The 16,882-nt window shown below is 40.1% G+C and overlaps 1 protein-coding gene across 3 annotated transcripts in view; it reads left to right on the top strand.

The window, feature by feature from the left end:
* ANKRD46 (ankyrin repeat domain 46) overlaps window positions 1–10,229 on the top strand; it is a 32,766-nt gene extending 22,537 nt beyond the window's left edge. For 2 of the 3 annotated variants that reach the window (XM_043880070.1, XM_043880068.1), the window contains exons 3-5: window positions 151–488; window positions 1,672–1,830; window positions 8,198–10,229. In XM_043880070.1, coding sequence (XP_043736005.1) covers window positions 178–488; window positions 1,672–1,830; window positions 8,198–8,414 — 687 coding nt within the window. In that variant the 5' untranslated portion in view covers window positions 151–177 and the 3' untranslated portion in view covers window positions 8,415–10,229. The remainder of the gene's footprint in view (window positions 1–150; window positions 489–1,671; window positions 1,831–8,197) is intronic. The other variant, XM_043880071.1, reaches the window with a different exon arrangement.
* Window positions 10,230–16,882: the final 6,653 nt, after the last annotated feature.

The following is a 16,882-nucleotide window of genomic DNA, read 5'->3' on the forward strand; positions in this document are numbered from 1 at the left end:
ATTGATAACTCTGATGTTGTTTCTGTTTGGTGAAGTAATTTATTAGAGGCAGGAGACCAAGGATAAGAAATAGTACTTTTCTAAATGACTTCACTGTCTTGATTTAGTTCGGCTTCTCTGAATCTCAACTCACCTCATGTTTCTTTACAGGCACATTCCATCCACCACATCCGAACAATGTCCTACGTTTTTGTAAATGATTCTTCTCAGACTAATGTACCCTTGCTACAAGCCTGTATTGATGGAGAGTTTAACTACTCCAAGAGGCTTTTGGAAAGTGGCTTTGACCCAAATATTCGTGACAGCAGGGGCAGAACAGGCCTTCACCTTGCAGCAGCCCGAGGGAATGTAGACATCTGCCAGTTGTTACATAAATTTGGTGCTGATCTCCTGGCCACTGATTATCAGGGAAACACAGCTCTTCATCTCTGTGGCCATGTGGATACTATTCAATTCTTGGTTTCCAATGGACTCAAAATTGATATTTGGTAAGTTCTGTGGTTTTTGAAGTCTCGTCACTTCTTCCCATTAGCCTCTCAACCGGTAATCTAATCTTGGAATCTATTGATTTTGTTTCCTCATTGATCAAGTGTAGTGACAAGTTCAGAAAGGTATTGAGGACAATGAGTGAGGGAACAAGAGCCTGACTTCTAGATTTGTGCTGAAGCAGTGTAAATTTTTCTATGAAAATAGTGGCTAGGTTCTGCTGCTAATTAATTATGTATTACAAGACAAGGGAAAAAGAAGAACTAACATTTGTTGAAAATCTGTTATGACCTGGGCACCGCATTTACTGTGTTAGCTCATTGAATCTTCAGAATGAATAGCTCTTAAGTATTCGTTTTATAGACGAAATAGTTGAGACAAGAATTCTGGGTTAAATGACTTAACGCAGTTGGAATTTAAAACTAGTTCCACCTGGTTCCAAAGCTTGTTTGCCTTCTGTCGTGTAATATACCATGCTAGCTTCATTATCTCTCTGGACTCAGAGTTCTTCTTATACTGAACAACTTGAAGAAGTAGTGTTTTTTGTTTTGTTTTAGTGATACCTTGTCTCTTGAGTGGGAACGATATCAGGTCACTTTAAAAAGAAACCTTGACCTTTAAGCTACATTTTTTATACCTAATTTATTGGTGCTATAATGTCCCTAAATCTGAATAAGACAGTAAATGGTTCTGCTACTATAGGACAAAATGTGGTAGGAATTAACTATAGGATTCAGTGTTGGTCGGGCTTTCTCCTGTTGTTAAATGGTTAGGTGAACCAAAGTAGATTATTTGATTGCTTTTGAGCTTGGGTTTTTCTTTTTCTTTTAGTTCTTAGACATTTAAAAAAATAGATACTGTTCTCATGAAATACATAAATGTCAGATAAGAATGAATCTAGAAAAAAAAAATGAATCTAGAATCTAGACTTTTCCAATTAGTTTCTAGGAAGATGCCCTTTTTTCTTTATTCTCATTTATCTACTCTTGATTATGTGTATATTTTTCCTTTTTCCTAAAAGAAAAAAAAAAGGTTAACTCAAAATTCAGGCTCCATCTCAACCACTAGTTCTGTTCTGGTTTTAATTTTGAGTTAATGGGGCCCATGCCTTCCTCACTGAGATCTCCACAAATGGCTACTAACAGTATAGTGTAACAGCTATTTTTATTTTTATGGACTTTCTAGCAACCATCAAGGTGCTACACCCCTAGTTCTGGCAAAGCGCAGGGGAGTGAATAAAGATGTCATCCGATTGCTGGAATCATTGGAAGAACAGGAGGTAAAAGGATTTAACAGAGGAACTCACTCAAAACTAGAGACCATGCAGACAGCTGAGAGTGAAAGGTACTTAAGATTTCATTTTTTTAAGAGGCAAGTCCCTTCAAGTGAATCTTTTTTTGTGGTTTGTTTCTTTTGTCTTTTTTAGTTTATTTATTTTTAATTGGAGGATAATTGCTTCACAGTATTGTGCTGGTTTCTGCCATACATCAACACGAATCAGCCATAGGTACACGTATGTCCCCTCCCTCTTGAACCTCCCCCCACCACCACCCGCACCATCCCACCCGCTAGGTTGTCAGGGAGTGCCGACTCGAGCTCCCTGAGACGAATAGGAAATTCCCGCTGGCGATCTGTTTACGTGTGGTGATGTGTTCCAATGCTCCTCTCTCAGTCTGTCCTGCCTTCTCCTTCCCCCGCTGTGTCCACGAGTCTGTTCTCTGTCTGCGTCTCCACTGCTGCCCTGCAGATAGGTTCGTCCCTGCCATCTTTTTAGATTCCATTTACATGTGTTAATACACACAGTGTTTTTCACTTTCTGACTTACTGCACTCTGTTTAATAGGCTCTAGGTTCATCTGCCTCATTAGAATTGACTCAGATGTGTTCCTTTTTATAGCTGAGTAATATTCCATTTTGTATATGTTCTATAGCTTTTTTATCCATTCATCTGTCCATGGACATCTAGATTGCTTCCATGTCCTAGCTATTATAAATAGTGCTGCAATGAACTTTGGGGTGCATGTGTGTTTTTAAATTATGGTTTTCTCAGAGTACATGTCCATTAGTGGGATTGTTGGGTTATATGGTAGTTTTATTTTTTTTTTTTTTTAAGGAATCTGCATACTGTTCTCCATAGTGGCTGCATCAGTTTACATTCCTACCAGCAGTGCAAGAGGGCTCCCTTATCTCCACACCCTCTCCACCATTCATTGTTTGTGGATTTTTTGATGATGGCCATTCTATCCAGTGTGAGGTGATACCTCACTGTAGTTTTGATTTGCATTTCTCTAATAATGAGGGATGTTGAACATCTTTTCATGTGTTTATTAGCCATCTGTATGTCTTGTTTGGAGAAATGTCAGTTTAGGTCTTCTGCCCACTTTTTGATTGAGGTGTTTGTTTTTCTGACATTGAGCTCCATGAGCTGCTTGTATATTTTGAAGATTAATCCTTTGTCAGTTGTTTCATTTGCTATTATTTTCTCCCTTTCTGAGAGTTGTCTTTTCACCTTGTTAATATTAATAGTTTCCTTTGCTGTGCAAAAGCTTTTAAGTTTAATCAGGTCCCACTTGTTTATTTTTGTTTTTATTTCCATTGCTCTAGAAGGTGGTCATAGAGGATCTTGCTGTGATTTATGCCAAAGAGTGTTCTGCCTATGTTTTCCTCTAAGAGTTTTATAGTTTCTGGTCTTACATTAAGTGAATCTTTTATGACAACTTTTTGTCAGCTTTATATTTATTTGCTTTCAAGTAAAGTGCTTGATACTGTCTTTGAACTCTCTGTTGGTCCTTATGGCTCCAGATTACGACTGAAAAGCCATTAACAGAAAGCATTGTGTGCCCACACGCACAGAATGTTCTGTTAGCCCACTGCTTAGCTGGCAGTGCACGGGAGAAGAGCCGAACAGGAGAGAAGGAAACAGAGGTTTGAGAATTTAAGTACAGGTTACAAGAAGAATGGGATTTCAGAAAAGGCAGAGGAAGATAGAAGGACTTGCACAATATTAGGAAAGGTAGTTTCAGAGATAGGGAATTAAAGTGCTAAGGGAAAATTAAAACAGGAGAGTAAGACAAGATTTAACACATACACAATTCAGTGATGTGAACGTGACTTTAACATGAGTTGGAACAAATGAAATTTGGACTCCTATATGTAACTGAAGCTAAGATGGAGTGACTGACAGGGTCTCAAATATCTCATCATTCCTCTTCTAAAAGCAGTTTAGAACATAGTTCAGGAAGCTCTGACAAGGTAATCAGTCATCTTTTCTCTTGGCATCACGGGCTCAACAGGTAAAGCCTCTAGGCCAGATTCAGTTGTACCAGCTTGTAGTTTGGTTGACCACTGTGGAATTTCAGCCTTCCAGACGTTGCAAGGTAAGAAGTATAATGAACTTAGATAATCTCCCAGATTTTTCAGGGGACTGGGGCCCTCATTAGCTACTGACTCAGTAGCAGATTGACCAGGACTTAGAATTAGGAGCATATGGTCCACTTAGACTGTTCGGGTCATTGTCTCTGTGAGTTCCAGGTGAAATCTTCTTTGGCTTTCATACTTCACCCTTAATTTGATTCCTCTGTGCCCATGATTCCTTTCCTCCCTCTTCATAGACTTGCTCGCGTACTTCTTTGGGACCACTGATTCCACTCTCAAGTTTAGGATTATTTTGTTTGTGGCAAACACTTATTATTGTCCAAAGAAATTAAAGTGTTTTACTTCTAAAACGGTGCATGCTCCTCATGACTTATCACTGAAGGCTGGCAAGTACATAACAGAAGAAGTCAGCGGTGCGCTGCAAGCCCTTCTCTCACCTGCATGTTCTGGACTGGCAGTCAGAATGCTGTAAGAAATTTAATAACATTGAGTTGTTTTTTGTTAAAGATCATATGCTTCCAAAATAACTTGAAATTTATTTTCATAATGACTTTGGCCTTCTGTACCATGAAAAATGTTCTAGATGTGCTCTTTCCTGGTATATTTTCAGGACCTTGCTTGGTATATTTTGTTACTGTCCAGTTTCTTGGCATCTCTGTATTAGAAATATGTTTTATTTTGCCTCAGTTGTAATTCCTTATTAACTCAGAAGTGATTAGTCATTTGAGCAGTGCAGTGTGAAATATTTATTCCTGCTTCTTTCACATACCTGCCATTGCACTTTAGTATGAGGATTTGTATTATTTACAGCATTAGGTAAAGCTTGTTCTTTAAAAATTGAATTATTAATACTTGTACTACCTAGTTGCCCTGTCTTACTCCTGCACTTTAGTGTCGTGATAGGAAGGTGTGGTTGAAGCTTAAGCTAAAAAGCTTAAAAGCATTGGTCATTAGGGAAAATGCAGATTGAAACCAGAGTGAAATACCACTTTATACCCAACAGAATGGCGGCAATCAAAAAGATGGACAATAACAAGTACTGGCAATGATGTGGGAAAATTTGAACCATCCTACATTTGCTGGTGGGAATGTAAAATAGCTGCTGCGGAAGACAGTCTGGCAACTCCTCAAAAAGTTACACAGAGTCACCATATGACCCAACAATTTCACTTTTAGGTATACACCCAAGAAAATTGAAAAAAACATGTTTACACAAAAGCTTGTATGCAAATTTTATAGAAGCTTAATTTATAACAGCCAAAAGGTAGAAACCACCCAAAAGTCCATCGTTGATGAATGGATAAGCAAAATATCATCTATCCATTCAGGGAAATACTATCCCACTATAAAAAGTAATGAAATACTGATATGTGCCGCAACACCGATGAGCTTTGAAAACATGCTCCATGAGAGAAGCCAGGGGCAAAAGGCAGTAGTGGTTGCCAGGAGCAGGGGAAGGGACAAGAGGTGGTGGTTGCTGAAGGGTACAGAGTTCATTATAGAGGTGACCAAGATGAAATTAGATAGTGGAGGTGGTTCTGCAGCTCTGTGAATTTTCTAAAGAACACTAAATCATGTACTTTAGAAAGATGAATTTTATGGTACATGAATTATATCAATTTAAAAAAAGTGAGGGGGGGAAGCTTAAAGGTGTTGGCTAGCACATGGCATTGTGGCATAGCTGTGTGATGATTAGCCTTTTCTAGAATAGGAGATAAAGCAAGATTTTGAATCTATTCAGTATTTTCCTGTTTCCTTATAATTCCCCGAAACATAGCGTAACTTCTTAAGGGCCTATAAATCAAGTTGATGAAAAATACTTCCCTACACCATTTAACCTAAGTTTAATTTAGTTCCTTTTTATTTAGGTATGGGCTGACAGAGACAGTGTAGATGACACTGTACACAAAAAATTACACATTGTACACACAGACCATCATGCTAGAATCACATATTTCCTAGATAGTAGAAAAATATTTCATCGGGCCAAGTCACCATAGACAGTTCTGACTGTCAGAACTTCATGAGCTCTTAGAGAAGGTGCGACTGAAGTCTCATTTTATAGGTCCCCACCCACCCCCACTGTCCAAAAGTAGAATGTTCCTAGGAACCTTCTCCTTAGGTCCAGGTGGCATAAAGTGAAGAAGCAGTTACCTTAGGACTCATCTTACTAACAGATGCACAGAACAAATTGAGATGAAACACAGGTGCTCACAAACACCGCTCAGGGCTGGGGCCGCTGGACGCTGAGATGCTGTGAGGTCCCTGGGGAAGGAGCCTGGTGGTGCCAGTCTTGCTGGAAGACAAATGCTGAACACTGTTTCTGTTTTACGCCTTTCTTCATAGAAAAGCAAAAATCCTCTTGGGATTTCTTTTAATTAGCAAGTACAGGTAGTATAGTAGGTGTTTCTTAAAAGTGAGGTGGCATAAAGTGAACTTTCAAAAAGTGGGGGATACTTGTATATCTAACACCTTTAAGTATGAGAGCATTCTGAATCAGACATAGTCAATAAATTTCATGTAAGTCAAAATGACGACATTATTAGAACAGGAAGTACAAGCATTTAAAAATATGGAGTTCAGGGTCCCTGTGTATCAAGCTAACTCAGATGTTTTGAAAGCCTTTTCTTTAAACAGAGTAAGTGAAATATCTGTGGCTCAGAAGTTTGGGGTTTGTGATAACTTTGTAGTCATAGAAAACTTGAGTGCTTTCTGCCTCTCCACAAGTGGTTAGTCTAATAAATAGAGAAGTGAGCCAAAAAAAAAAAATTTAACCTCTCCTGAGCTTCTCAGAGTTCTAGTCTTATCTTTGAACTTGCTAGAGTTTTCTTTAAATTTTTGTATTGTTATAGATTCCCATTGAAAATGTCTTCTCCTATTCAGAAGATAAACATTTTTTAACATATAAAAAAAGTTTGGATGTCACACAGACTGGCCCTTTACGAAGTCATTTTCCCAGGATTAGAAAAGACACTAATGCCAGGAAAGGCTGAAAGGGCTGTGGTTAACAGTGTCAGTGAATCAAGTAAAGTTGTAACTTAGCAAAAAAACCTGCCACTTGTGCCTGATGAACCAGACTCTAAGACCTTGTTTTGTGCTGTTTCCATTGTTCCAAAATGGTCAGAAGAATATGAAAAGAAGTTTAGGAAGAATAATAACAGCAGTCAGTAGCTGATACCTGTGATTATGGTCATTGTGGCTTTAATCTAAATGACAGCCTGTTATTGGTCCTGCGTGTTGTGACATAATTGTGGGTGCTAATCTCTGGGAGCTTCGAGCTCATCACAGCGCAGCCTCTCGAATACCAGTGTCAGTTATACTCTATTTGTAGCAGTCATGTTCTCACTTATATAGTTTTTATGGTACCTGTACTACCTTATTTTCAACTAGACTCAGCCTTTATACAGAAGAGAAGTAAACTTATTTTGTGTTGTTGTACAAGATAGAGCTAAAACCAGTGGGGGGAAGCTAGTAAGAGGAATCTCTAATGGCTAGCCCTGTCCAAGTGTATAACAGACTGAAGAGTAAGCATCCATTATTAAAGTATTTCAGTTTAAAGAAGGAATTCCTTCACTGGTCAGATTATTGAACTAAATTGATAAAAATCCACCTTTGAAATTCACACACTGTATAAAACAAGTTTTTAGATTTTCCCATCTTTGCTTATTTTCCTTAACATGAATTCTCAGATTTTGAATCCTTGTGTTGAACTCTGCAAATAACCAGAGTGTATTTTGCTACAGTATCTGATGACTCGCTAAGTGACTCACTTGACCTTTTTCAAGACTTCTGCTTCACGGTTGGGATGCTTTTATTGTTGTTGTTCAGTTGTGTCCAACTCTTTGCAACCCCGTGTACTGTAGCATGCCAGCCTCCCTGTTCTTCACCATCTCCTGGAGTCTGCTCAGACTCATGTCCATTGAGTTGATGATGCCATCTAACCATCTCATCCTCTGTTGCCCCCTTTTCCTCCTGCCCTCAATCTTACTAGCATAAGGGTCTTTTCCAATGAATCGGCTCTTCGTATCAGATAGCCTAAGTTTTGGAGCTTCTAACTTTGACTCTTCTAGATACTAAACCAAGGAACATAATCATTACTGTTTAGCAATTTATGGTTCAAGGTAAATTGTCCAAATACTTGCAGATATTTAAATCGGTACATAAATGGGTATTTAAATCAGTACATAAATGGGTTAGAATATATATGTCAGTTTTCTTCTCGTCAATGTATATTTTAAGGTTGGTCGTCTTAAACAATGCAGTTTCTGTGGTTTCTTGTTTTTGAAATGGGTGATGTCTTGTTTCATGTCCTTTCTTTCCCCTTGCTTTTCTCACAGCGCCATGGAAAGCCATTCCCTCCTCAATCCCAACCTGCAGCAGGGTGAGGGGGTCCTGTCCAGCTTCCGCACCACGTGGCAGGAGTTTGTAGAGGATCTGGGCTTCTGGAGGGTGCTGCTCTTGATCTTTGTCATCGCTCTGCTGTCTCTTGGCATCGCCTACTATGTGAGTGGGGTGCTGCCCTTCGTGGAAAACCAGCCTGAACTGGTGCATTAAAGGAGCTCCGGGGAGAGGAGATAGATGCCAGTGTCCTGGCTTCCAGTGTTTGTTCTCAGTTTCTTAAAATCTCTTAGTGCAAAGCAGTGAGGGCTGTACTTTTGTTTCTTTTTGCATTTTTACACATTGTAGTCCTTTTAGAAGAACAACCTGTCTGTTGGAACTAACTACATACTGTAGTCAAGGATACTGTCCTAAAGCTACCTCCAACTCAGCCTGACTTCTTAGGAAAGGCTCTGCAAAGCCTTGTTTGATAAAAATGTGGCATTGGCTAAGGAATGAGAGATAGAGGATGAGACTAGGAAATCCTTGCTACAGAAACCTTACCCTAACATAAGACCAACCAGGGTGAAATGTTTAAAGTTCATCTTATATGATTAGTTGTGGTTGGTAATTTTGTTTTGTTTTTGCTTATTTTTGCAAGAGCTGCTTTTCACTATTTACTTTCTCTGGGGAATAGTAGGGTAGGGGGAAATGAAACCTTCAGCTTAAAACTTGAAGCACTTTTTTCAGATTTTGTAGCGCAAATCAGTATTGTTGGGACCTGTTTGGTTTATTTTAATATTTTCAAGTCTAGTCACAAACCAAACAGAACTTTTGAAAAGGAACTATATTTTCCTCAAAAATGATTGATTTGATCTTATATTTATTTGTTTTTAAGATAAGTTTGATTTTTTTTTTTGTAAGCTGCTTTGCTTGTTGTTAGTGTCTATGAAAAATGAACTTGAGAATTTTCAACTGAGAAACTTTCATTTCCCCCTAGTGTTTATTTCAAAGATATTCTATTCATCAAAAATACAGTTGGAAAACTTTTTCTACTCAGTAGTTAGCAGGAATAAATATTTCTGATGTTTAATGTCACTGTAATTCTGTAGCACCATTATTATGGTGAAAAATTCAGTTCGATAAGCTAGCTGTGTTGTCATGATCATATCATAGTTCATAATTTTTTCATTTTCTGTGCAGTCCTCTTTAGAGGCCCTGTTAGAATTGTCATGACAATCCCATCCATGTCAGTTGTTCTCTGGTGGAAAGAATCAATGGAGCATTTCTGAGTTAACAGCGCTGAGCAGTATTGTACCAGGTGTCATAAACTCTTTATGAATGGTAATATTATGTAAATTGAAATCTGGCCCTCAGACCATATTGCAGCTTTCTGCAGTGTGTTTGAAGGCCTCTTGTTAATGATTTCGCTATGTTTATATCATATTATTGGGTTATTAAAAAAAAAGATATGAAGACTTGATAATTATTCATTAGGTATAGTCAGAAAATTGTGGTGAAAGAACTAATGGTTTTATTTTTCAGAACATAGTCATATAAGCTACTGCTAATTGAATTGTTGCTAGAATTAGAAATTATAATTTAGAATAGAATTGGTATTTCTGTGATTCTTTTTGCTTCTTAATATTTTCTCTTTTGCATTTATACATCTAAGATTGAGGCATTTTCTTTCATGTGACTTTATCCTGTCCTAAAGAGCTGTTCTGGAATTTCTGATTTACCTGACTGCCTCAGGGTCAGCTCATAGCATCTTGCTTTTAGATTAGCTGCAAACAAAATTAATCATACTTGATGTAAATACAGCAAAAAACAGTGGACATTAGAATGGAGAACACTTCAGATTAAAAGCTTTGGAATTAGCTTTGCATTTGTTTGTAACTCTAAACAGATGTGCAAAATTGGTTAACATATATGTAATATATTGTATTTTTAAAGATTAATGTTTCCTTTTAAGTGATGATTTCTTTGTATTCTGTTCTCTGCATTCAGTACTCAATAATATTACCAATAAATATATTTATAATCTGTTAATCACAATTTATTTTCTTATTTATCATTGTTTTCCTTTTAATTTAGGATTTTTAAAAAATAGGTTCCAGTTGGCTGTTCAAAAAAGCAAGGAGCTTTTTTTGAAACCCCATGTAATAGGTGTATCAAGTTTCATTTGTGTTTGGCTTATAAATGTTCTGACACTAATTTGGGTGAATTACTTATGGATTTAAGAGTAATAATGCTGCTGTTGCTAAGTCACTTCAGTTGTGTCCAACTCTGTGACCCCATGGACTGTAGCCCACCAGGCTCCTCTGTCAGTGGGATTCTCCAGGCAAGAATACTGGAGTGGGTTGCCATGCCCTTCTCCAAGGGATCTTCCTGACCCAGGGAGCGAACCCACATCTCTTATGTCTCCTGCATTGGCAGGTGGGTTCTTTACCACTAGCGCCACCTGGGAAGCCCGAGTGATAATGCCTACCATGATTTAGCACCTCCCAATTGTGCAGATCACTTCAAAGCCTCATCTCATTTAATCCTTATGATCATCCTTATATTCCCTGTAAAATGAGGAAACTGACACTATGAGGGTTAAGTAACTAACTGGTCAGTTACTTAAGGTCCAACAGGCCATAGTGGAATAGCGATTCCACATTCAGGCTCTATCCCCAATTTTATGTTTGTTCTTTCCTTTTCCCCTGCTGTCTTGCCTGAGTCTGGCAGTGGAAACATCTGGAATCGTACCTACTGCCATCTCAGCAGCACATGCTACTGAAATTTTCAATCCTGTTTCTAAATATACCTTTTCCTCCTCCTGTATGTCCCATGTTTCTGTAACCTCCCAGGGTTTCTAACCCATAATATTGAAGCTCAGATCCTGGCATATTCAGAAAACTTGACACAGTTAACTGTATCTGACTGCCCACTTCTCTACCTGTGATTTCCTCATCACATACCGTACTTAGTAAATGTGTTTGTTGACTCTTGAACAGTTTGGGGGTTAGGGACTCAGGGTGTTGACCAATGCGTAGTTGAAAATCAGGGAGTAACTTTATAGTGAGCCCTGGGTACCCAGGTACCAAGGTACCTGGTACACATCCTGGTACCCAGGTACACATCCTGGAATGTGATGTCAAGAGGACCTTAGAAGCATCACTAGGAACAAAGCTAGTGGAGGTAATGGAATTCCAGTTGAGCTATTTCAAATCCTGAAAGATGATGCTTTGAAAGTGCTGCACTCAATATGCCAGCAAATTTGGAAAACTCAGCAGTGGCCATAGGACTGGAAAAGGTCAGTTTTCTTCCCAATCCCAAAGAAAGGTAATGCCAAAGAATGCTCGAATTGCACTACCACACAATTGCATTCATCTCACACGCTAGTAAAGTAATGCTCAAAATTCTCCAAGCCAGGCTTCAGCAATACGTGAACCATGAACTTCCAGATGTTCAAGCTGGTTTTAGAAAAGGCAGAGGAACCAGAGATCAAATTGCCAACATTTGCTGGATCATCGAAAAAGCAAGAGAGTTCCAGAAAAACATCTATTTCTGCTTTATTGACTATGCCAAAGCCTTTGACTGTGGAAAATTCTGAAAGAGATGGGAATACCAGACCACCTGACCTGTCTCTTGAGAAACCTGTATGCAGGTCAGGAAGCAACAGTTAGCATTGGACATGAAACAACAGACTGGTTCCAAATAGGAAAAGGAGTACATCAAGGCTGTATATTGTCACCCTGCTTATTTAACTTATATGCAGAGTACATCATGAGAAACGCTGGGCTGGAAGAAGCACAAGCTGGAATCAAGATTGCTGGGAGAAATATCAATAACCTCAGATAATGCAGATGACACCACCCTTATGGCAGAAAGTAAGAGGAACTAAAAAGCCTCTTGATGAAAGTGAAGGAGGAGAGTGAAGAAGTTGGCTTAAAGCTCAACATTCAGAAAACAAAGATCATGGCATCTGGTCCCATCACTTCATGGCAAATGGATGGGGAAACAGTGTCAGACTTTATTTTTTGGGGCTCCAAAATCACTGCAGATGGTGATTGCAGCCATGAAATTAAAAGATGCTTACTCCTTGGAAGGAAAATTATGACCAACCTAGATAGCATATTTAAAAGCAGAGACATTACTTTGCCAACAAAGGTCCATCTAGTCAAGGCTATGGTTTTTCCAGTAGTCATGTGTGGATGTGAGAGTTGGATGGTGAAGAAAGCTGAGCACCAAAGAATTGATGCTTTTGAACTGTGGTGTTAGAGAAGACTTGAGAGCCCCTTGGACTGCAAGAAGATCCAACCAGTCCATCCTAAAGGACATCAGCCCTGGGTGCTCATTGGAAGGACTGATGTTGAAGCTGAAACTCCAGTACTTTGGCCACCTGATGCGAAGAGCTGACTCATTTGAAAAGACCCTGATGCTGGAAAAGATTGAAGGCAGGAGGAGAAGGGGACAACAGAGGATGAGATGGCTGGATGGCATCACCGACTTGATGGACATGGGTTTGGGTAGACTCTGGGAGTTGGTGATGGACAGGGAGGCCTGGTGTGCTGTGATTCATGGGGTCACAAAGAGTCAGCCACGACTGAGCAACTTAACTGAACTGAACTAAACTTGTAGAACTCAGGGTTCTACACCTGCAGATTCAACCAACAGTAGATGATCTTGTAGAACTGAACATATTTAATGAAAAAAAAAAAACCATGTACAAGTGGACCCATGCAATTCAACCCTTGTTCAAGGGTCAACTGAATTTTTCTTTTTTTTTTTTGGTCTTTTTGATGATAGGTTTCATGAGAGCAGGAACTCAGATTATTTTTTTCTCTCCTATTTGTTCACAGTGCACCGTGTAGAACTCTTTGAACACAAAGACTTTTTTTTTAAATCGTAAGTGCATTTTTTCTTTGCAGATTAAGCATGTGCTTTTCACACGTTTCCTCCAACAGGCTGCATGTATGTGAACGTGCTGGCCATTTTTCCGCCATATGTCTGCCGCTGGATGGAAGGACTAGAGTCTTGTACTGCAGGCTCCTTGACATAAGAGCATGCAGGCTTTGCACCAGCGCAACGTGCCTAACGTATACCATAGGTTTTAAAAAAAAAGCTTAGTTGCTTTCCTTTTTACCACTTGGTATAGAAATGCACAACAGTATTCTCTTTTTATTGTTGTTGTTATTTTAACCAGGCCTCAGTCTTTGACTTGTGAAGTTGTTTATGAATATATCAAAGTGCTTTCAGCTGCAAGAAGTCAAATCCAAATTCAAAGCAGATTAATTGATTTATGTAACCGGAAGCTCAGAGGTAGAGTAGACCCCAAGGGTGACATAATCCAAATTTAGCTCAGTTCCTCCGTGCTTTTCACTTTGTCCTCCTCTTTGTTGGTTTCATTTTCCACGTGGTTCTGAGATGAGTCCAGAATTTTCAGGCCTCACATCCATTTGTAAGCATGTAGAGAATAAGAAAAGAAACCGTCTTTCCTTAGGTGTGGGCTTCCTTGGTGGCTCAGATGGTAAAGAATCCGCCTGCAGTGAGGGGCACCTGGCTTCGAGCCCTGGGTTGGGAAGATCCCCTGGAGGAGGGCATGGCAACCCACTGCAGTATTCTTGCCTGGAGAATCCCCATGGACAGAAGAGCCTGGCGGGCCATAGACCTTTGGGTCACAAAGAGATGGACACGACTGAGTGACAAACACTTCCTGAGGTGTTCTCCTAGGAAGCTTTGCTGCAAAATGCCCAGCAAACTTCCTCCTGGTATCTTTGGCCAACATTACATCGTGTACCCTATTCTCAGACCAGCCAGTGCCGTGTGCCGGGTGACGAGGCCTGTGTTGAAGTATCAGTCATGGGGAGGATGAGATTGGTGGAATTATGTGATTGGCTTGGACCAGCGGTTTTAGAAATAAGCGGAGGCGCTCCTGTCAGTCAGCGGGCAGGAACCGTTTATGTCCTGTGGCACCTGGGACAGTTTAGCACAACAAAGAACCATTCCACGTGCCATATGATTCTTGAATGTTCTGCTGGCCATCCATTCATATGGATCTTTTTCTTTTAAGTTTGTTATCTGAGCCTAAAACCTAACTCTACTTTACATTTCAAAGTATTTTTTCATATGGTTTTCATGTGCCCCGAATTCTCTAAGAATACAACCTCAACATAATTGAGGGGAGACTCGACTCCCTTGTGGCTCAGATGGTAAAGAATCGGTCTGCAATGTGGGAGACCTGGGTTTGATCCCTGGGTCGGGAAGATCCCCTGGAGGAGGGCATGGCAACCCACTCCAGTGTTCTTGCCTGGAGAATCCCCATGGACAGAGGAGCCTAGTGGGCTGCAGTCCACAGGGTCACAAAGAGTCGGATGTGACTGAGCAACTAAGCACAGCACTCTGTTTTGTTCAAAACTTGACCAGGATCTTGACCTCTTCCTAAGAATCTTATTCTTGGCAGCAGTGCTAGTGATGACAGTTGAGTCCCCCACATAACCCTGTGAGTGGGCACTGCTGACTTCTTGTTTCTTCTAGTGTGGCTGTGTCTGGGCACTCACGTATCGAGATGCACACTTTGTTATCAATTACTTTCCCTTTATTTTTCCTTTATATTACATGATTTATACTAAGTCGTTCTATTAATTTCAGCAATTGTTACTCACTTTTATCTGGGACGCCTACTGCAGCTTCCTTTATCATCTCGGTATACCTTTTCCTAGTAGTTTATTTTGGAGGGTATACCAGGAAGTAGCATTTCTCAAAGTTAATGGAACGCTGGGGAGAAGAAAGGCAGCCAGCACTGAGACAGCCCCAGCTGTGCTAGATGAAGTAGAACTTTGGAATCAAGCCCATTCCTCTGGGCTCTGAAGTTGATTCAAAACAGTTTTCTAGGGAGGATCTCAGCCTTGCTGTGGATACCTCCTTGGCGTCCCTCCAAGTGCTGCTAGGCTGGCGTTCTGGCCAGTCCTTCACGCGTTCATTCTCTTCACTTTACATCATGAACAGACAGCTCCACGTCAGGCATTAGGGGTCTCCACTCACTGGGCAACAGAGGTTTGGTCATGCTCTAGTTAGATGTCAGGGAATACAGTCTGGAGTTCCCTGTTGCCTAACAGTCATCAAGAAACTTAGCAGATAACCACATTCACGGTGTTGCTTGGAACCTGTTGTAGATGGGCACTGTCCAAACTTTCTACAACAATGGAGATTTTCTGTATCTATATCTGTCTAGTGTCGTAGCCACTCATCATTGTGGCTGCTCAAACTCATTTAAATTAAATTAGAAATTCAATCCTTCATTAGCACAGTTATCCAAGCCTGAAACTCAACTGCACTCACTGTACATTTAAGAACAAAACCCGCCACATTTCTAGTGCTCATTAGCCACAAGAGGCTGTTTCATTGGACGGTATTTTTTTCCGGCTGTGCCAGGTCTTAATCGTGGCACACGATCTTTAGTTTCGGCCGTGGGATCTAGTTCCCTGACCAGGGCTCCACCTGGGCCCCCTGCACTGGGAGTGCAGAGTCTTAGCCACTGGACCGCCAGGGAAGTCCTTGGATGGCAATTTTTGCAGAAACTTCTCTTGGACAGCAGTATTCTCAAATCTCCCTTGGGCTCGTCGGGTTGGATAGAGCTAGCTATGAACGGTATGAAGGCGGTTTCCACCACAACTGCTTTTACTGAGCTCTTTGTTAACAAGTAGTAACACAGTGCAGTGCTTCTTAATCCTCGGCGGATTGTTCTTGTATTCCCAGCTCACGGTTAGGGCAACTGAGTCACCTGAGGCAGGCTGGAATAATGTCCCAGGTCACACAGCTGTTAAGTGGCAGAGCTGGGGTTTGAAGTCAGGCAGTATAGGAGGGGTCTCTTCTAACCATTACGCTGTGATGCTGCCCTCTCCTCAGTCCTGGTGCCATCGCCTTGGAGTTTGAATTGTCTCGAGGACCAGCCCAGTGTACTAACCACTGCATCTGTTACAAAGAGAGTGATTGAAGATGCTGGCGGCACAGTTCTTCTGTATGAAGATCCATAAGTGCTTTTCGCAACCACAGAAAACTACATTTCTGCTGAGCTTTGCTTCCATCTTATGTTCTCTATGAATTATGGAGTTGATCAAGTAGAATTCCTCTTCCACACTGGACGCTGTCAAGTTTAATGCCAGATGGGAGTTCTGTCAGAAACGATTATAACAGTAGTCATTATGGTGATTTATTAGGACCACATTCCTGATTCATTTTATATATCCTCATCTTTAGTTTTATTTCCTATTCTAAATGTTCATTTTAAATTTATGCTATTCTGTATTATTTAAGCCCCCCGTCACTTGTGGATCATAATAGGGGATGGGTTGTTAATTAGGCAGTTATTAGTTTGGATTGACAGAACTACCACAAAACTATCTGTCATTTTCCGGAAACTAATGACATAAAATGTATTGACCTTTTGCAACTGGAAAAATAGTTGTTGCCTCCTATTCAGAATGCAGTTGCAGTTTTTGGCATTACTGCAATTATGTTTACCTTCCTTACGTGTCTCTCTTTGTTCCAAAAAGTATTTGAGTTCCCCTGAATAAGCAGGTAGTAGTCTAAACCCTGGAAGTCCAGTGTCCTAGTTCTATTCTAGCATTTTAATGACTCATTTGAATGAAGCTTAGAAAATAAACATTAATAAATACTAAGAATTTTAGAGATAGTGCTCCATTAGAAGTCATCTA

This window comes from Cervus elaphus, chromosome 21 (genome assembly GCF_910594005.1).
Source record: "Cervus elaphus chromosome 21, mCerEla1.1, whole genome shotgun sequence".
In the NCBI taxonomy this organism is placed as follows: Eukaryota; Metazoa; Chordata; class Mammalia; order Artiodactyla; family Cervidae; genus Cervus; species Cervus elaphus.